The sequence below is a fragment of the Scophthalmus maximus genome, chromosome 3, assembly GCF_022379125.1.
Source record: "Scophthalmus maximus strain ysfricsl-2021 chromosome 3, ASM2237912v1, whole genome shotgun sequence".
NCBI lineage: Eukaryota > Metazoa > Chordata > Actinopteri > Pleuronectiformes > Scophthalmidae > Scophthalmus > Scophthalmus maximus.
In genome coordinates this window covers 27910054-27930764 of record NC_061517.1, presented here as the reverse complement: position 1 = coordinate 27930764, position 20711 = coordinate 27910054, and the positions used below count along the sequence as shown (strand labels likewise).

Sequence of the window (20711 nt, the reverse complement as noted above, 5' to 3'; positions counted from 1 at the left end):
AAAAATAGCCCTGCAGAGCTGCAGTTTACTTTCCCTTTATCCTGAATCTCTAACTCAGAACTAGAAATAACAATTTAATTTGGATTACAATAAGTAGCATCACAAATTCTGATGATTCAATTCTCCATTGGTTCAAATATTTGAAAATCAATCAATCCTCTAGAAGATAATCAACAGCAAAATGAGCTGGACACCAGTAGCAATTGTGGAAATAAAACACCCACAGCACTTAAAGCTACAGTGTGTAATATTTAGAAGAACCTATTCACAGAAATTTAATATATTTTCCATAACTTTGTGTTCATATATTTATAATCACCTTCAACAATGTTTTCTCGTCAACTTTGAATGAGTTAAATATAATTATATTAGGGGAACCTGACCACCGTCTAAGTCTCCATGTTTGCTACGTCATGTTGTGCTCGGGTTGTGCTGAGTTCCGGTTCCACTGCAACTTGGGAGGTTGGGAAAAAATCACCACCCAGACTTCCGGGGTCTGAATTCCGATGTATAATGGAATGCAGCATTACATTGCAGAAAACGATCCAGAACACGTCGCACTCATGTTGAATTTCCATTGCTGCGGGAAACCGTAAATGGAATTGGCGGTGCGCCACCATAGAGTGTCCGCTGACGGGTGCTCAGTTGGTTGCGGTTTGAAACTTTACCAGCAGATGCCACCAGAAATGTACTAAAAATACCCACTGTAGTTTAAATGATATTCAGGAACTTTCATGTGGCTGTGTGTGAGAATATGGAGCTACGTATAAAGGATTAAAAACCAAAAGATTTAAGTAATGAATGGCAACAAAAGAGAGAACTAGAATTAGAAATAATAAAGATGTTCAAAATTGAAGGTCATCACTACAGAAAGAATGTAAGAGACATCATTGACAAACTAAAAGACAAGACAGCAAAAACAAATAAAAACATTAATAGCAAGTGGTATGTTGGTCCCTGCCAACCTTGCTGCTGATTCTTGATCAAGTCTTGGCTCCACCTCGGGGTGGAACGAGAGTTATATTAGTAGCCAATGGCTCCAATGGTAATACCTCGCCTCGTCCAGTCAAAGACCTCGACTTGAAAGGGGGGTTTTATCGGGATGTCCAATGGGAATACCTCATGTACACAGTGTCCAATGGCAATGACCTGGACAGGGCAATACTCCTAAGGAGGGAGCCTCCCTGTGGACAGTGGGCGAGTTGCAGAGGTTCGGGACTGGAGCTCCTCCGTCTCAACCATGGCGTAGAGCGGGTGGCCTGAGCCTTTCGAGCCCCTGGTCCAAAAAGCGCCTACCTGGCCCCATGAAAACGGGTGCAGAGTGGACGGATTTGGAGGTGCAATTATTTGTATTTGGCATGCTGAACTGCATCTAGATAAACAGTCTAAACTCAAGAACTGGACTCCGCATCTCTCCTTTGTCTGCACTCTCACCTGAACACAACTTTAGTGTCCTGATTCAACACCCTGGAGCTATTGTTGCCACACCTTTGGATCCACAAAACACACTTTCACACAATTTTTGGTCCTTCAAGCTGGATCCAAGCAACTGCTCCAGCCCAAGATGTCTAGATGAGAGAGACCTAGAGCGGAAGGTGGACCATCCACGCCGAAGCAGGCAATGGCCATCAAAGCTTCTGGTGGCAATCAGCCCATGAGCTCTTTACTTTAGCAAACTCTTCCTCGATAGTTAATGATATCAACATCACATTTGGTCAGGCTAATTTAATGACCGTGGAAGTTTAAATCAGAAAGCATTTGAGTTGTCATTAAATGTTGTGTCTGTGGAGGCATACATGATTTTTATGTTTTGCCATGAAACAGGGAATTATTGTAGCAAAATACACATTGTCCAGTCTGCCCTAAACTTTACATTTAATGGGGGTCCTGACCTGAAGACATCTGCATGCCAGACTCAAGACTCAAGTCATAGTGCCACATAATGGTACCAAATGGCAGTTTCTGTGTGTTCTGCCAGCATGTTGTGTGTGTGGGAGTGTATGGGTGGGAGAGTGTGTGTGTGTGTGTGTGTGTGTGTGTGTGTGTGCCCTCTGTCAGGAGCAGCTCATCACAGGCTGTGCTCAACAAAAATGAGCCCGAACAAGAAAAGCCTTTAGTCCTTTATTGTCTTTTATTTTTAAGATGTTGAGATTTTATTGAACGGTGTTGCCCTGTTTGCACAGCATTTGATGTTCATCCATAGATCAGGAACATACAAAGTGTCAAATCCAACCTAGGGGTGTTGCATATGTATTGCCAAAAATCATAATATTAAAAAATATGTACAGTAATACATGGTAGACTTATGATAATAGGAGCATAAACTAAGCAGAAACTACCTGATTAAACATAGTGGGTATTCGTTTTTTAGTTATAATTATTATTATAACATGTGTGCTAAGGAAAACTTCTCTCTCTCTCTTTCTCTGGGTGGGGGGGCATCGTAGAAACTTTTGAAAATATTCCCACACAAATTTAAGTTTCTTGACAAAAATATTTCTTCAGCTACAAAAACATTTGACATGTGCATATTATATCTGTGCTCAAAACCTTTTCACATATTTACACAATATTTTTCCAGCAGCATAACTTTTTAGATCTGTTCAAATTATATCTGCAGACAAAACCTTTTTTTACACATATTCTTAAATGTTTCTGCAGTTGCAAAACTTTAGTAATTTAGTAATTCAAAAACATTTTTAAAGCCTACAAAAGGTGATACAACTGCAGGGAGTGAAATGATTTGCTGTTCACTGCCCAGGACTGGACGGCTCTGCAGCAGGTGATTAAAACCATCCAGAACATGGACATCAGAACCCATTTACCAAGCATCAGTGATATTGGTGAGGTGAGTTGTCACCCCATCCAAAGCCCATTCACCCTGCTGACATCTGGCAAGTGATCCACTGCTTTAACACCAGAGCAGTTTCTTTCCTCGGGCTGTGAGACTACTGAATTATTCCTCCCCATTTCGCTTTGAAAATAGTTTCATTTTTATGACTTGATTATTTATTCATTAATTTATATGCAAGTGACTAAATCTGTAATTTTTTTTAAAAATGAAATTGAATCTTGAGTCTGGCCTATCCAGTGTTGACACCAGGACCATGGATGAGTCAAGTGATTACAATGACACTGCTCTGCTCTAATGCCACAGAAAGGCTCCAGCTTTACTGCTCAAAATATGACCCACAAGTCAAGACAGATTATGTCTGATTGGTTCACTGATAGCTCGTCTGACCTACAATCTGCTGCATTCTGAACGTCATTTCCCTGGGCAAAGGTTTCCATGGGAACAAGCCCTGGGTTCTTTTAATCTGTTGTTTTCCAGCCCTCACTTCTCTGAAGGCATGCTGGATTCCTTTTTGTCAGGCCCATATTCTTCTGCTCTATTTCCTCTCTCTCTCTCTCTCTCTCTCTCTCTCTCTCTCTCTCTCTCTCTACCCCTCTTTCTCTCTCATTCACTTTATCTTTCCCTCACCCCCTTTCTCACTCTCTCTCCCTCACCCTGTGGCTCAGGAGGTAGCGAAGTTGTCCACAAACCAGAAGGCCGGTAGTTCGATCCTTGTTTCCCCAAGTGAACACAGTTAACCCTAAATTGCCTCTGACAGCTCCTCTGGCAGTGTGTGAATGTGACAGAAAAAGCACTGTAGATAGCAGTGCTGGATGGGGTGAATGTGACTTGTACTGTAAAATCGCTTAATCCTTTCTCAAGGATAATACAATTCATAATATTTTAATTCAATAGTGAGATGAATAGATCCTAATAAAATCGTTTGCTCTGTGAAGTTTGGAATAAACAAATCACATTCCAAAATTATTCCACTCTGATATTATTATATTTGTCACATTTTAAGTGTCTCACTGTAAATGGACTGTATTTATACAGCGCTATTCTGTTCTCATCACCCACTCAAAGCGTTTTACATTGCAAGTCACATTAACCCATTCACACATATTCATACAACATACTGCTATACACAATGCTTTTCCTATCACACACCGTTCACATGTATTGTGATGTCCACTAATGTAAAAATGTAAATGTACAGTTTTTATATTTTTCCTCTCTGTCCTCATCCTGCAGGTTTAACTGACTGTAGGATCCAGATCTGACACTGGTACTTAACTATTATTATTATTATTATTATTATTATTATTATTATTATTATTATTATTATCTAGACAACATTAAAGGGCCAGTAAGAAGGATTTGGGGGATTAACTGAGGAGTGTAGTGAAAGCTATGGCAACTAGGATTTATTTGTCGATAAAGCATGGGAATCCTATGATGTTAAACCAAAAAGTGGATTCCAACCATCTCATAAAAAGCTCTAAAAATACTTCTCCAGAAGGTAGAAGGATTCAGACAGTCTGTTGGCTGGCATTACGGTTAATGTTCGGACCAATCTTTGCCAATGTGACATTATAATAATAATAATAATATATTTGATTTATAAAGCGTTTTTCATGTACCCAAAGCGCTGGTACAAAAAGAAAGAAATAAAATAATTGTGGGGGTGATTTGGTGCTGAGGTAGATCTGGGTGTCATCGGCATAGCAGTGTAAGTCCAAGTTGAAGTGGCAGAGTATCTGACCAAGGGGGAGGATGTAGGTGATGAAGAGGAGGGGACAGAGTACGGAGCCTTGGGGAACGCCTTATGTGACTGTGGATGTAGCAGAGGTGTGACTATGGAGAGTGATGAAATGCGATCTGTTAGTGAGGTATGACTGGAGCTAGCTGGGTACAGTACCTTCGATACCGAGGTCTCTGAGTCTAGTGAGTAGGATGTCATGGCTCACGGTATCGAAGGCTGCACTCAGGTCGAGAAGGATGAGGATGTTGAGGGAACCGGAGTCAGCAGAGGTGAGGAGGTCATTGAGGACTTTTAATAGGGCAGTTTCTGTGCTGTGGAGGGGGCGAAAACCAGATTGAAGGGGCTCAAAGAGTTTATTGGCGTGGAGATGGGATTGTAATTGAGTGGCAACAATGCGTTCCAGAGTTTTAGAAAGGAAGGGGAGGTTGGAGATTGGGCGTTAGTTATGGAGGGAGGAAGGATCGAGACCAGGTTTCTTTAAAATAGGGGTGACATTAGGTCTGTGTACCACTTTCAGTTTTATTAACCCTGGCATTGAAGTTGTATGTAAGTCAGAGAAAGACTACCATTGGTCATTTTAAAAAGTACTCCAAGAGTAGAGTCCGAAGAGTTTAGTTAAATCTAGCTTTCCTACAATTGGCATGTCTTCAAACCAGTGGAATTAGTTCAGAATGTAACATGCCTAATAATAGCAAGTATTAAGGTAATAGTTTTAAAGTAATCGGCATTGGGTTAACACGCTGCGACAATGGTGAGGAGGCCCAACGATTCATATCTTTGTTTAACTTTTTGAGAAGAGCACTTAAGATGGGAAAGCGACTGTGCATTCAACCATGAAGATATAACCCAAAAAGAGCAAGAATCATGCAAGTGCATATCAGATTTCAGAGCGCTTCTTCACACAGCAGCCTCAGCCAGATCATATGTAAAGCGCTTTCCTGCACCTTTGGTAGCGAGAAAAGTGAGTAAGCAGGAATTGAAGCGCATCAGACAGAAAACAAAAAAGACCGTCCGTAGATAGTTTTTATAGAAAAGCCTGTATCTTAGGTTATGATACAATAAACAATAAAACGTGAGGTGCGTTTAATTTTCAACCTCTCCCAGATCACACAGTTGACAATTTCCTCGGAATTGAGTAGAAGTATCCAGTGTCTACCACTGGAGATACCACATCTCAACTGAACACAGACAAACCTCTGAGCTCTGATCAAGTTAATGACTAGTGACATCATGCTCTGGATGTTAAATACACTTAATCAACCCGTACAATCTCAAATTTGGTTTCAACCAAACTTTTTCAGACCATTTCAGTTCAAAATGTTCAAATAGTATAGTTTTAATATGACTAACACTACATGATGAATTGTTTATTTGTGTATATGTATTGGAGACATGCCTTAGGGCAGGTCTCTAATATATATATATGTATATATACACTCCGCATGGTCTCCCCTCATTTCCAGTGGATGCTCATCTCCTCCTGTCATGCCGTAGATAATCCTGGCATTCACAACAGTCATCCACCTCTGTGCACCAAGCCCAAAGCTAACCACTAACACAGAGCTCTCGGTCCCTCCACTCGACATCATGCTCAAATATTCAACTTCGCAGCTGTTGGAACTCTACAACTTCACCATCCCATCATGCATTTTAGTCATCATGCACAGAGGCTCTGCCACAGATTTGTTTATTCCCTGCACTGAAAAACCATTCCAACCATCTGGTCATCTACACGCTCTGTCGGACCTCTGCCGCATCATCAGAGCGCTGCCGCTACTTGACCACATAGGGCTGAAAACACCAGCAGGCTGCAACTCGCCTGGCAGGAATAAAAAACCTGGACTGGACTTCAGTGCTCTCCACCTTCCAAAAGCATTTACCACTTCACCAAACATTAAATTGATCTACTCAATGTCCAATCATTTACAAATCCTTTCACTGCCCTCTTCCACTGCACCAACATTCCTCCCAAGCACCTCCTTGCAGTGTTAAACGGGACGACCTCAGACCTTTCCAGCCTGCCCCAATCCCACCGCCCTCTCACTACGCCAAGTGCGCTCCTCAACACCCGAACACTCAACAATAAAGCCCCTGCCCTCCATGAACTAATCCCCGACAACATTCTGGACTTCCTTCTGCTCACTAAAACCTGGCAACAACCCAATGACTTATTCTCCCTTAACAAAGCATCCCCCTGGTTTTAACTACATCTCCAAACCCGCCCCTCCCGCCGTGGAGGTGGCCTCGCCTTTATATTCAACCAGAACAACTGGATCACAGAACTCACCCTCCCCTCAGTATCATCCTAAGAATTCCTCACTTTCAAAGCCCTCTCCTTCACGACAGTTGTCCTCATTTACCGACCACCTAAACCAAATCCCTCCTCACTCTCTGATTTCACTTAGCTCCTCACACTACCCTCATACCTCTCTCCACGTCTGCTGCTACTCTGTGACTTAAATATCCACATGGACTCCCCCACCTGCAAGCTCTCATTGGATTCACCACTCTACTGGACAATTTTACTCTCACCCAACATGTCACCTTCCCCACCCATGACAAAAGACACATCTGCGACCTTGCCTGCTCCATAAATCTACTGGTGCTCGACCTCCACCCATGGCTCTTTCCCCTTTCTGATCACAAACTCATACGGTTCACCATCTCTTCTCCCACTGCCCACCTCCTCAGAGAAATCACCTTCCGCAATCTAAAATCCATCGACCCATCTCTCTGACCTGCTGTCCACCAGTCTCCCCCTGGACTCAACCCTCATCTCAACTGATGATCTCACAAACCATCTCAACTCCATCTATACCTCCCTCAACACTCTGGCCCCCCTCAAAAAAAAAAATCTCTTTCAACACCTCCTCACCCTGGTTCACTCACAAAGAAAACATCACTCACAGTCCACCATGAAGATTACAAACTCCACCTCACTGCCTATAAAGATGCCCTCATAGCTGCCAAGTCTGCCTGCCTTTCCACCATCTTCATTGACCCCTGCCAAAACCCCAGAACCCTCTTCTTCACAGTGGGCAACCTCCTAAAGCCTCGTACCAACACCCTTCCTATCTCTTCTCCGGATCTCTGCAACTCATTCCTCTGTTTTTTTGCTTACAAAATCAACATCATCCACCAATCATTATCTCCTGTATCTGACCCCCCAGCATCTACCATGGCCCCTCTTCTCCCCATCTCTCTGGACCTCCGGACCCCTCCTCCCCACTACCACCTCTACCAGTTTGACCCGGTTAGCCCTCCTGATACCTCTAAAGTCATCAGCTCTTCCAAACCAACTACTTGCTCCCTTGACCCCCTCCCACTCCCCTGCCTAAGTTCTGCCTGCCAGTCCTCTGCCCCTACCTCACTTACCTCTTCAACTCCTCACTGTCCCATGGAACTGTGCCCTCTGCCTTTAAAACTGCTGCTGTCACCCCTATCTTAAAGACACCTAGTCTTGATTCCTGCTACCTCAATAAATACCGCCCAATATCCAACCTCCCATTCCTTTCTAAAACCCTGGAACACATTGTGGCCACACAACTCCAATGCCATCTCCGTGTCAATACCCTATTCGAGGGGTATATCTACCCCTCCAATCTGTTTTTTGCCCCCTTCATAGCACAGAAACCGCTATCCTTAAAGTCCTCAAAGACCTCCTCATCTCTGCTGATACCGCTTCCCTCAACATTGTCAACCTCCACAGAGCAACACACGCTACAAACCATCTGTGCAACATTTAGGAGCCGAACACCGTTCAACTGATTCAAACAGGGAAAACAAATAACGGCGGTGTTTGGTGCATTTACAATGGCAGATTCCTGCTTTGTATAATAAAACAAAAGCCCAAAGAGACAGCCAACTGCCGGACGCACGATGAAGCCGTCTGCTCTGACCGCAGATAGCTGCACGTCAAAGCTACAAAAAGCTACAAAGCTTGCGGCACATTACCTCACCGCACATCGTTACTTGGCTTTAAACAATGGGCCCTAGTGAGAGGGTACCTTCCACTGCAGGTGACATTGTCATATCAAACAGATCTGCTGCTTAAAGAAAATGTGGACATTCTCATCTCTCCTCTGAAAAAAACATTCACGTTTCTTTTGTACTTTTCTTTATTTTATGTTTGTTCATAACTACTACAATGCTACACATTTTTTATAAAAATATCTGCTTTTGTTTTTTCTACACTGCTAAGAAGACACCCAAGAAGTAAGGGCGTTGTTCAAAGTCAAAAAACATTTAACATTATAAGGTTATTTAAAAATCAAGGTCTTTGGCATTTCTACTTTTTTGCTGTATCAAAACGTACGGAACCATGACACCACTGTAAATTTACAACCGTAAATTTTGTGAACCGTTACACCCCATATATATATGAGCCACAGCTAAGAGCTACATCCAACTAATGTGAAAATAAGCTGAAGTTATACATATTTTGTTTGATCATCATCAGACAAACGGGCGCAAATAATAACTCAATAATAAACTTGATAAATCCCTGTGCTTATTTACATGATATTTTTAGGCTGACTTAGATTTAAAAAATATATATTGAGAGTGGTTCTTTTCTATTTTAGTTGTTTGATCATATTATTTCATTTCACTTTTTAGAATGTCACTTTTAAATGTCACTTAAACCAAATGTACCTGCAGGTATCAGCGTTTCTTTTCGTATGATAGTGAAAACTTTATTCATGACGGAGACAGTTGATATCCAGCTTCGTAGTACAGGTCATCAGGATAGTCAAGGTTAGGCCAGAAAACAAAAAACACATTCTGGGTATGTTCCTAGTACAGGCCCCAGGTGTAGGATAAAGGTCCCGGGTTAAAAGCTTAGTTACATGCACCTCTAGTACTGAATGTGCTAGGTGTCATGAACGTTAAGAACTCTTTTGTAAGACTGTTTGGGTGTTGTTTGACACTATGGGACGTTGATTTTTCTGTTTGTCAAGTTTCCTTTGTTATCCTTTGTTTGTTTCAGCTTGAATTTCTATTTCCTGTTTTACTTTGTAGCCCATTTCCTTGTGTCTCTGCACTTCCTGTTCTCCTCTTATAGTTGGTGTCTTTACTTTGCATGTGTCTCCTGCCTCTGCGATCGTCTGCACCTGTTCCTAATGTGTCTCACCTGTGTTCAATTAGCCCCGCCCACCTTTTGTCTATTTAGTCTCTGTGCTTCCCTTTGTTTTAGTTGATTCGGCTGTGATTTTTCTCCCAACCTGTGTGTTTTTAGCTCCTGTGTTTGCTACGTGTTAGTTATGCCTCAGATTACACATTTCTGTTCCCACACCCCTGGACACCTTTAGTTGCATTTTGGTTTTGTTTTATAGGGACACAGTAAGTCTGTTTTAATTTTATTCAGTTAAAATAGTTTTTTTCTTCTGCACCTCTACATTTTGGGTCCAGTTCCTACATCCACCGTAACACTAGGAACATGTGGGTGATTCGAACAAGTAAGCTATTTACACACATAACAACTATAAGTGAATACATTGACTCCAGTCAATACAATGACAAGGTTAAACAGTTTTATGCTCAGCAGTGTTACATTAAGTTATAGAGGCCACTGATAACCAGACAAGGAAGCTCCTCACCATGCATGGAGGGTTTCACCAGTCCAGACCTTACACTCCGCGGGAGGAGGGAGACAGAGATCACACCCATGAGGACACAGCCTGCTGCCTGTTTTTTTACTTGATCTCTTTCCTCTTATCCCTTTCCCTTTCTTCGATTCCTCTTTGATTTTTTTTTGCCAACTCTGCTGTGATGTCCATACTGAACAAGCTTGCTTTTTCTTGTGGCTTTGTGTATACAGTTGAACATGCAGTAGTTCACCAGGAGCACTGTGGCAATGACAGAGATACCATTCTCCCTTTGTCTACCATCAAAATGATTTTGAAACCCCTATTTTAGGGCAAAAAATGACATTGCGATATGGTAACATGTATCTATATTGATCCTCCATAGGGACATTTTATTTTGACACTCAGAAGAGTAGCAGCACAAGGGGGAAAATGTAATAGATTGAAATGAGAATAGAAGACAAAATCTAAGGAACATAATCTAAAACATAAATACTATATATAATACTCACATTCTACATGCAACAACAAATACCATATACAATAATGGGTACAGTGCAAAGTAGGCTGTTGTTCCAAAAAATTAAATAATTTTCAGTGTAACATTGAATAATTTCATCCCTTTGGACCTCAAACTATTATTTCCATGAAACTAGCCGATCTGAGAAGAAATGTAACTTTGGAACTTTTATCTCCAGGGTCCCAAATGTCAAATATGTTGAAAATTACTGATTTAGTCTTTCACAATATTGTCATTTATAAGCTTATATGTTGTTTTTTTTTGTGTAAAACCTCAATCTGAAAAGTGACCAGTCACAAGCTGTAAAATAAATGTAGTCAAATACAAAGGACAACATTTCTAGATGAAATGTAGTTGTGTTGAATTAGAGAGTACAGTATAGTCAATAATTATTTGACTGGATCAGTGGAAATAAATAACTAACTGCTCTGACCTACAACTCCTCCTACACCAACAGCTCATGAACTAAACTCTTCTTCTTCTTCTTTTCCCATACCAGGACTAGTTGTGGTGTGTTTCCACACTCAGTCGGAGGTTTGGTGTGAGCCGTTTTCATTTTCGTCGCCCCCATCCTTTTGGTTTCGCCCAGACTGGCCCGAACATCAGCTCCTCAGGCTTTATCCCTCTACTGCTGCTGACGACGACGACGACGAGGAGGCGGCGGAGGATGATGATGAGGATGAAGATGATGGTGTGCAGCTCTGAATGAATCCTCAGTCCTTGTTGACTTTCGACAGTCGGATTTCTGGAACGAATATGGATGGTTTATTGTTGCTGTGGATACTGCCGGCGGTATGGGCTGTGGAAGGTGAGCCGGCGTCCAGCCTGTGTGTGTGTGTGTGTGTGTGAGAGAGAGAGAGAGAGATGCGGAGCAGCGCTCCATCGCTCCATCGGTGGTCCAGGACGCACAGAACCCGATGGTGTGTTCCCGTGGTCGGCGGCGCAGGAGGCCTGGAGTGTGCGCGTCCCTCTGCGCAAATGTCTTGTCTGACACCAGCAAAGCGAATCAGCTCAACATCATGGTCTATTAAATAGAATCATCAGGGTCATTATTTAGATCTTTATTTTAAATGGGCATAACGTGTTGGCAGTAGTTGAATATGAATGAAAGCGACAGAACAGGGAAGAAAACACAAGTTGGGTAAATATGGTTTGATTTTAGCACGACAGAACAGTGAGATATACCAGATATAGAAAATAGAGATCATTCATAGATGTTTCCACCAATGCATAGCCTCGATTCGGTTTGGATGATTTGTTTATTAAGGCCTTATTTGGAATATCTTACATAATTACACAGGTTATTTAACCTCTCTAACATGACTGACTTAGTGCGGGTCAATCCTCATGTATCACTGCTGCAGCACCTTCAGACTCTTGTCATCCCGCACCTTCCCTGTGTCCTGGACTGAACAACACGCATCGGATTGATTTGAGTATTGTCTTTAAATCTTTGGAAGTGATGTCAAACAGAAAGCACAACCAGAAACATTTACTATGAATCAGTTTATTGATAATATTTAGCACTGAAAACATTTGCATCAGGGAAACTGTCCTGTAAAACCAGCCCGTGGGTTTTCTGTGCAAGCCACTTGTTATGACCCAGTTATGATTTATTTTTAGGGGACCTCTAGTGGTTGGAGGAACGATGAGGCGACCATAGGAGGATGTCAGGTGCTATAAAGAATCTAAAGAGGAGGAAGTCAGGGGGGATGGGTCAACAAAACACTGGACTTTGACACAAGAGGATGTGGTTTGTCTCAAACTACCAATACTGGTTCTTGTGTTTATGTTTATTGGACCTCTGACTTACCCAAGCCGAGATCCTATTATTATGAAAACAAAGTTCTGCTACGCCTCCTGCGAGTTCATATTCATGTATCGTGCGATAAGTCAACTGTGAGCAATTTGTGTGATCGCTAAGACTTGAAAAGTGTTTCATAAATATAGTATAATTTGTGATGTAGGTGTTTAACAGGCAGAGAGGTTTCAGTCTCATAATAGGCAACGCAGGATGCAGAGTTATTGCTGCTGTTGGGACTTCTTTCTGTAATCTGTGCTAAACTAATGGAAAAGCAAAACTAAGTTCCTGGAGTACTCTTATGAGACAGTGTTATTACATAGGAAACTGACTAATTTAGACTCATTTACAAAATGTAGAAATGTAAGAATCAGTCAGCAAACATAATAATTTCATACTAAACACTGAGCACAACTTGGATTATTTAGAGTTAAATCATTGTAAGTGAAGTACTCATCATTAAACAAATAAAATTAATAAACAGCACTGCGGGCAGTGCACTGAACTGCATGTATTTATCTTATTTTCAATAGTAATACTTTGTTTTCACAGTGTCTCTTAGATTGGAATCCAAATTGTTACTTTGTGATTATCAGAGGATATGGCAGGCTGCTCCAGTGCTAATGAATCACTGTGGGGGGTTAGAACGTTTTCTCACGGGTTCAGCCCTGCGCGTGCGGAGCAGAAATGCTCACTCGTAAGTATGTTTTTTATGCTCGCGGTGTTGATTATCATAGTCACGTGTTTCGGGTATAGTGGCAGCGGTCTGCAACCAGACCTTCTGCAGCTGACGTGAAACAAAAGATCGGGCCCACATTCGTACTCATTAAAGCGGATCCAGATCAGTTAAAACTGCCTTGATCAGTGTCGGGGCATCCCTAATACATTCATATCAGGAGAGACAAGTGGATGAAGAATAATTATTCATTACAGATTTAACAGAATGATGATATGTGATGATAAGTCTTGATAGAGTCTTTGGCACTTGGACTCAATGGGGACTTATTGTAGTCGAGGGCAGAATAAGTTCCCCCAGGGAGTCCAGACCCTGGTGTTGATGTTGTTTGATTGACTCGCAGGGATGTGTTCATGCTGTGAAGGTGGTGAGCGGGAGGTGGAGGGTGCGTGTAACAGCAGCATGAGAGAACTGAAGCAGGGAGAAAAGACACATTTAAAAAGACAGCAGCGAGATGATAGGCTAACAAGACAGTTGATGGCTACCATGGCAGCCCAGGGAAGACGGCATGAGGCCAGTAGTGCACATGAGTGAGAGGAGGAAAGGCAGGATGAACGAAAATTAAAACTACGCAGAAGCAAGAGTGAGAATCGTCTTCCTGACTGAACTTACACTAGAGCTACATATTTATTAAGACATTTTTCAGTGGACAGTGTGCAAATGAACAATAAATAAACAGCAGCAAATGAAAACTAGCAGGATTGTTCAGTGGTTGCACGATAAAGAGTAAAGTCAGATTCAGAACCAGAGTACTTTATTAATCCCAAAGGGGCAATTTATTTTACAGTCTCCCTAGGCTTAGATATTGACCATATCCAATGACAGGACCTACTGATCATTGATCACAAATCTATTTTCTTTGATCTCTCTGTTTATGCTGACTCTGTGTCCTAAAAGAACGGTGTGTTCCCGCATCATTACTGAGAATACAGACGAACACTTTTCAGAGCACTTTCTCTGTGATTTTAATACAAACCCCAATGATGAGGAGTTTTTAACACAGTCTTTGAATTAGCATTGCTCCATGTTGCTGGACTTAGTGGCGCCCTTAAAAGTTAGGACTAGAGCTATCTGCAACACTTCCCCAGATGACCGATGCTGTCTGCAGCTTGAGACGGAAGTGCCGCAGGACAGAAGTGCATCGCCTGCACCTCAAGGATGTCCTTAATGTCCTCAGATGTAGGTGATTGTTCTCTGTTGGTACTCCTTGACCTCAGCTCTGCGTTCAACACAGTTGACCATCACATTCTGATTAAGAGGTTACGTGACTGGGTGGGTATATCAGGAATAGTAGTGAATGCTTTTCATTCTCACTGATAGTAATTTTACAGTCTCTATTGGCGAAATTGTGTCTAATCATTCCCCACTGTCCTGTGTGGTCCCGCAGGGCTCAGTCCTAGGGGCCTTGTTATTCTCAGTATATTTGCTCCCATTAGGACAGGTCATAAACAGTTTTAACATCACTTACCAGTGTCATGCGGACGACATTCAACTTCGCCTGTCATTTAAACCCACTGAGGTTTTTAAGTTGTCTAGGCTCCTCGACTGTCTTAATGCCATTAGGGAATGGTTGGCAAATAATTTCCTACAACTCAATGCTGAAAAGACAGATGTTCTGGTTGGTTGTCCCCACAATCATGCAATGTATTGGGCCTCTCTTCTGCTGTCCACCCCCACCTGTGTAGTTTAGGGGTAATATTTGACCAATCGTCGCCGTTTGACACCCATGTTAAACAACTGACCAGATCTAGCTTTTTCCACCTGAGAAATAACAGAAAACTAAGATCTGTAGTTTCAACCGTTGAACTTGAGATGCTCATACATGCCTTTATGTCATCACGCATTGATTACTGTTATGCACTTTTCTCCTCACTAAGCATGTCCTCACTAGACCATTTTTAGTCAATTCAGAATGCTGCCACAAGGCTACTCACTAGTTCAAATAGACTGTCACACATTTCCCCCATACTCAAATTTCTTCACTGGCTCCCTGTTGCATACAGGATCCCATTCAAGATTCTCACTCTCACCCACAGAGCACTACATGGTCAGGTTCCTGCATACGTGACTGAACTACTTCACCCATACTCCACAGGTCGCCCTCTCAGATCAAACATGCTAAATCTACTGTCCGTACCACGCACCTGCCTTAAGACCCGGGGCAATCGAGTCTTTGAAACTGTAGCTCCTAAACTATGGAACTATCTGCGAGGTCAACCAGACGCTTAGGCTTAAACTGTGCACTGTTGTTTTTCTTTTGTTTTCTTGATATATTGTTTCTTCTCTGTTTTTGCCTTTGACTTACCTTTGTAAAGCACTTTGTGACATCTGCCTGTGAAAAAAAAAAATGTAACTTACTTACCTTCTACTATCCCATCCATGTAAATAAATAAAATAATTAGATACATAACTAACAACAGTATCAACATCAACAACAAGCCAGTGACAACAGGCAGTGGGTGAAGGTTGGGTGGGTGAAGGTTGACCTGTTCTGTGTATGTTGTGGTGTGAGTGGATTGGTGGGGTTAGGTAGTGTTCACCTTTATAGGTTTGGGGAAGAAGCTGTGTTTCAGTGTTGTGGTGTGTGTGCAGGGTGCGATCGTGCGTCACAAGGTGGCCTTGAACTCATGACCTCCGGTATGAGAGACAGATGGGCTAGCAAGGAGACTTAAACCCATGGGCACTAGTGACTGTCGCTGGCAAGGCGCCGGTGAGTGAGGTTCACACACACTGCACAGCTCAGCACTTGACTGGCAGACCACCGATACACGTACACAACAAAAAGGACACCAAAGAGTGAAGTCCCGTTCAATGTCTTTTGTTGTATCACGGACGCGATGGAGGGTCCATTTCGGATTTCATCATTCTATCGCACTTTAGACTGTTCACCTTCCAGCGCTTTACATAGCTTAAACATTTCTATTCTCATTTCTATCCCCCCTGGCAGTTAGATGATGGGCAGGGTGAGCTGGGTCCTCTGAAGTCCTGCCCCAACATCTGGCTTCATAGATGTCTGATAGAGGAGCTGGGAGTCAGACCACCAAACGGCTGATTGGTGTATGACCCGCTCTATTTCCAGAGCCATAGCTGCCCCTGTGTGCTTAACTGAATTCACATTCTACACCTACACTTGCAATTTAATAGCACATGTTTAGTAAAACTGTAAATGTTGGTCTCTTTGTCACATTAACACGTGAAAACATTTTTTTCCCTTGTTGGACAACAAGGAAGGCTAATAAAAGTAATAGGGTTAGAGTTAGAGGAGGACGAGGTCGATGTGGTGAAGTATGAGGAGGCTGTTTACGGTACTCAAAGTGGTACTTTCCTCGCTGCTTAGCTCATTTTCATTGCTTTCTTTAACATTGTGAGATATGGTAAAAAAATGTGGCAAAAATCTGCTAGACTTAGTGGACTGATTATGAGTGTGTGCAATTTGGTGTGGAGCCAAAAAAATAATCTAGATCTCGCGGATGTAAATCTGGTTTAATTTTTGGGAGAGCTGGAAGCTACCATCAGTGTGTAGCTGAGATGATGTGGTTTCAGTAGGGAGTGAACAGTAAATTTGCATCCTTTTTGTGTTGTAAATAAATACAGTTTGTCTTTTTATCAACCTATCATTCTTCTGCCGTGGAGATTATGATTCCATGGTCTGCATTGTAATGCTGGCTTGGCCTTGGGGGAGGTATGTGCTCTGCTAGGTGAAGTGTGTGAATTAGCACACAATGCACCAGAGCACGATGAAGATCAGTCTGCAGACAGGATCTGTCCCTTTACTGACGTAAACCGCTAACCTACTGAAACTGTGTGGTGGCTCTGACCTCCCTCAGCTCTGCTGCTGTCTTCCCTTCACTGCTTTATGTAAGCACTCTCAGACATGGGGCCTCCAGCCATGTCACAGGCCAACCAGTCAGCGCTGGCCTTTACACTCCACCTTTCTGTGCTCTAATTCCAGTCTTCATTCATTCACACACACGCTGTTTTTACCTGGAAGGGCGCGTTTGCAGCAACAGAGCACAGATGTTTCCCAGGTGCTCTTCCAGGAGAGAATCATTCCTCCTCGCTGCCTCTCAGATGAAGTTGCACATAATTACAGTGTCTTGCACCAGCTTGTGTTGGTAATGCCATTCATACTCTCCTGACCCTCCAAGAAATTGGCACAGAAACAGTGTTGTGCTTGCGTGATAATTGCTTCCTTCACAGCAGGAAGATTTGTTTTTAGATACAGTACTGACAAGAAAGACTCAAACGCCTCCAGGATAAATATTATTATGATACAACCTCTGCCAATATTACAGTACTAGTCTGGTTTGCGCTCTGCCCACAGCACAGAAACATCTCTGTTAGAGTCACAAATGACCTTCTGATGGCAGCTGATGCTGGTTCGCCTTCCCTTCCCATTCTCCTTGGTTTGTCTGCTGCATTCGACACTGTTGACCATAGTATACTCCTAAACGGGTTACATCACACCATTGGACTCACTGATAATGCCCTTCATGATTCAAAACCTTGTAGACGCACCTCAACACATCAGTAGTCAGTGTACATGTGATCGCTGCAGCAAAACTGACTGCACCTGTGAATTCCACTAAGATAACTGCATGAACAAGGTCCAAAAAGAGCCCATGAACACCACAGCCTCTCATTCAACATGGCTCCACGTGGTACGCAATAGGGTTGCGCTCAAACGATCAATATGCCAAAATAGCATTACCTATGCTGACACGGGCATCGATACAGATGCTACTGATACATTTGATACATGGTATCAAATGCTGTGACGGCAGTTTTAAAACACCAGTTATGGTGCAGTGCACACTAACACCAACAGTTGGTAACAAAGACCAAAGCAGCATACTTCTCAAAACAAATTGGCATTTTGGATTTTTGCAAACACCAGGAAGTCGCGAGTTGGACATGAGCCATGCAATATGCAGGAAATGCTGAAACAAAGTGAAATACTGCAGCAACACAACCATGACACCATGCTGATCAGCCGTAAGCTACAGGTCTGCAAATAGAGTTGCCATTACATGTGATACTTGGACATGAAGAGCAACCTTTTATATGTAATTTGGATCGACAAAATATTAGGAACACAGATTACAGCCTCCAAAATGATCATTACATTAATTCCAAACCCCACAAACAGATTCAATTCAAACTGAACATTATAATCTTAGTCAGGTATCCGAAAATAAATTAAATGATGATAATTAAATGACTGAATAAAAAATTGATCCATATAGTTACTGTGTCATGTTGGAAAGAAACAGAAATGCTCTGAATTATTTCCATATGTGTATACCCTGTGTAATATTAACTATTATATATTATATTATTATTATATAGTATTATATAGTACTATTATAGAAATATTTAATTTGTAAGTATATTTTTGTATGGTGATAGTCAGCACCAGTATATTTGGCTCATTTGTCCATGACATTAGAAATGATCAGACCTTTTTCGTAGTAAGAAGGCATTTTGACATCAAAGTAAGCTGGTACGGTTTGTCATTTTAAATTAAGCAAAAAGCTGGTGACGCCCGTGAATTTAATCATAACGTGCTCCGCTGTGTTATTAACATTACTAATGTTTTCAACATGCATGTTGGGATAGGGTTGGTTGCTTGGCCCGTGGTGTGGTTGGTTGCAGGTTTAGTTTTAAAACTGTAAAAGTGACATGCAGTCATTGAGCCGCGGCGTTTTAAAACTGGCTATGGACTTGGTGAAGACCTGCAATGACTCTGAAGCTGCGCTGCTGCACAAACAGCCTGTTCACTCAAATTTCAGTGAAGCTCGACTCAGTACACAGAACCCTGAACCGGAGGATCAGCTGTCAACGTCTCTACATTGATGTGTCCCAGTCACATTGATGTGTCCCAGTAGAAGGTCTGAGGTACTCCCACTGTTGTCTCTAAATAGTCTCATATTCTCATAGATATGGACGACATAGTGAACTAAGCGTGTGAATGTGGCTGGCTCCATCACAACATTGGATCTAAGAAAGAACACAGGGAACACTGGCAAGATGAAGGACTGACAGATGCTGAAAATCTGCACAGTATGGTAAATGGACTGCATTTATACATGTATATTGCTTTTTCTAATCATAGCAAACACTTTAAATAAAGTATGATTTGAACTTATTTAACCTTACACTGTCCTCATTCCTTTGAGGCAACATTTGTGTTCCTGGAAAGAAGCCAGCCTGGCCTCAATGCCCTTTGCTGACATTTCTCAGTGGACGTCAGTTATCTAAGCAAATCAATATTCAGTGTCAAGAGCGGCACTGTGCCTTTTGCCTCTGGGAGCAGTGACAGAAAACATTGAGCATCAAAACAGCCCATGACCCAGTTCTTCAGTGGCCTATGGTTGCTTCTCCATGACTGAGAGCCAGTGTCACATCAGTAGCCTGGCTGTAGAGCAGTTCGTCCATGAAATGTCTCCAGTGGCATTTAACTGGATGTATAGCTCGTCTGTATCTAGCTTGTCCAGTTACCTTTCAATTCAGGTGTCGAGATGCCATCCAGTGTTGTTTCTATAAAAACATGGAATCATCTCGTTGATAGCAACACTAATCCTGCTCAGTGTATGTTGGCCCTGGAGCTTGTCTCTCTGTTTTCTACCACCACTCTCCATCCCAGTAAAATGAAACATCAATAAATAAACTGGCAAGCCACAATATATTTTACATTACTCCACTACAAAGGTTATTTTAGTTTTGGTTGATTTCTATTACATATGTTAAGTTATTTTAGATCAAGGCTAGCGACTCCCTTGTGAGGCCCAGTGTTTCACGTTATATTCAATCTGCTGGAGTACTGGTGTTGTCTAAATGTTGCATTTACTGTCCACTCAATGTCATAATATACAGTACTAACACAGTTTCCCTGTTAAACATTGCTGTTGGCAGAGTATTAACCCTTTTCACTTAAGCATTTCCCCTCAACATGCGAAATCTAATCAGCTGATGAGGCAAGACAGCTTTATTAATACAGCATGTTTCAGCAACAGGTTTATAAGAACATTAGGACATGAGTAAAACAGTCATTAAACATTCAGAAAGATTAGAAAATTGCAAACAAGCTGAAATAAAGAGAAAATACAAAGAGTAAAAGTTATAGTGCAGCCTAAGATAATAATTTCATGAAATAAAAGGCAGCAGCAAATAGGAAAGTTTGGAGTTGGAGAGGTCCTGCAGTTTGTATAAACACTGAACGCTGCTTCTGCATGTTTAGTTCTGACTCTGGGGACACTGAGCAGACCTGATCCAGATGGTTCATAACATAGCAGAAGGTCAGAGATGTACTTTAATGCTTTGTACCAGCAGGAGTATTTTGAGGTCAATTCTCTGAGAGGGAGGAAGCCAGTGTAGAGACCTCAGAACTGGACTGATATGATCCACTTTCAGCAGCGTTCTGAAACTGCTGCAGCTGTCGGAAGACCAGTACAGACACCGTTACACAAGT

At 42.1% G+C, this 20711-nt stretch overlaps 1 protein-coding gene across 2 annotated transcripts in view; it reads left to right on the top strand.

The window, feature by feature from the left end:
• The first annotated feature begins 9808 nt into the window (after positions 1 to 9808).
• LOC118317354 (ephrin type-B receptor 2-like) overlaps positions 9809 to 20711 on the top strand; it is a 48979-nt gene continuing 38076 nt past the window's right edge. For both annotated transcript variants that reach the window (XM_035645977.2, XM_035645978.2), the window contains exons 1-2: positions 9809 to 9938; positions 11203 to 11511. In XM_035645977.2, the coding sequence (XP_035501870.1) occupies positions 11409 to 11511 (103 nt within the window). In that variant the 5' untranslated portion in view covers positions 9809 to 9938; positions 11203 to 11408. The remainder of the gene's footprint in view (positions 9939 to 11202; positions 11512 to 20711) is intronic.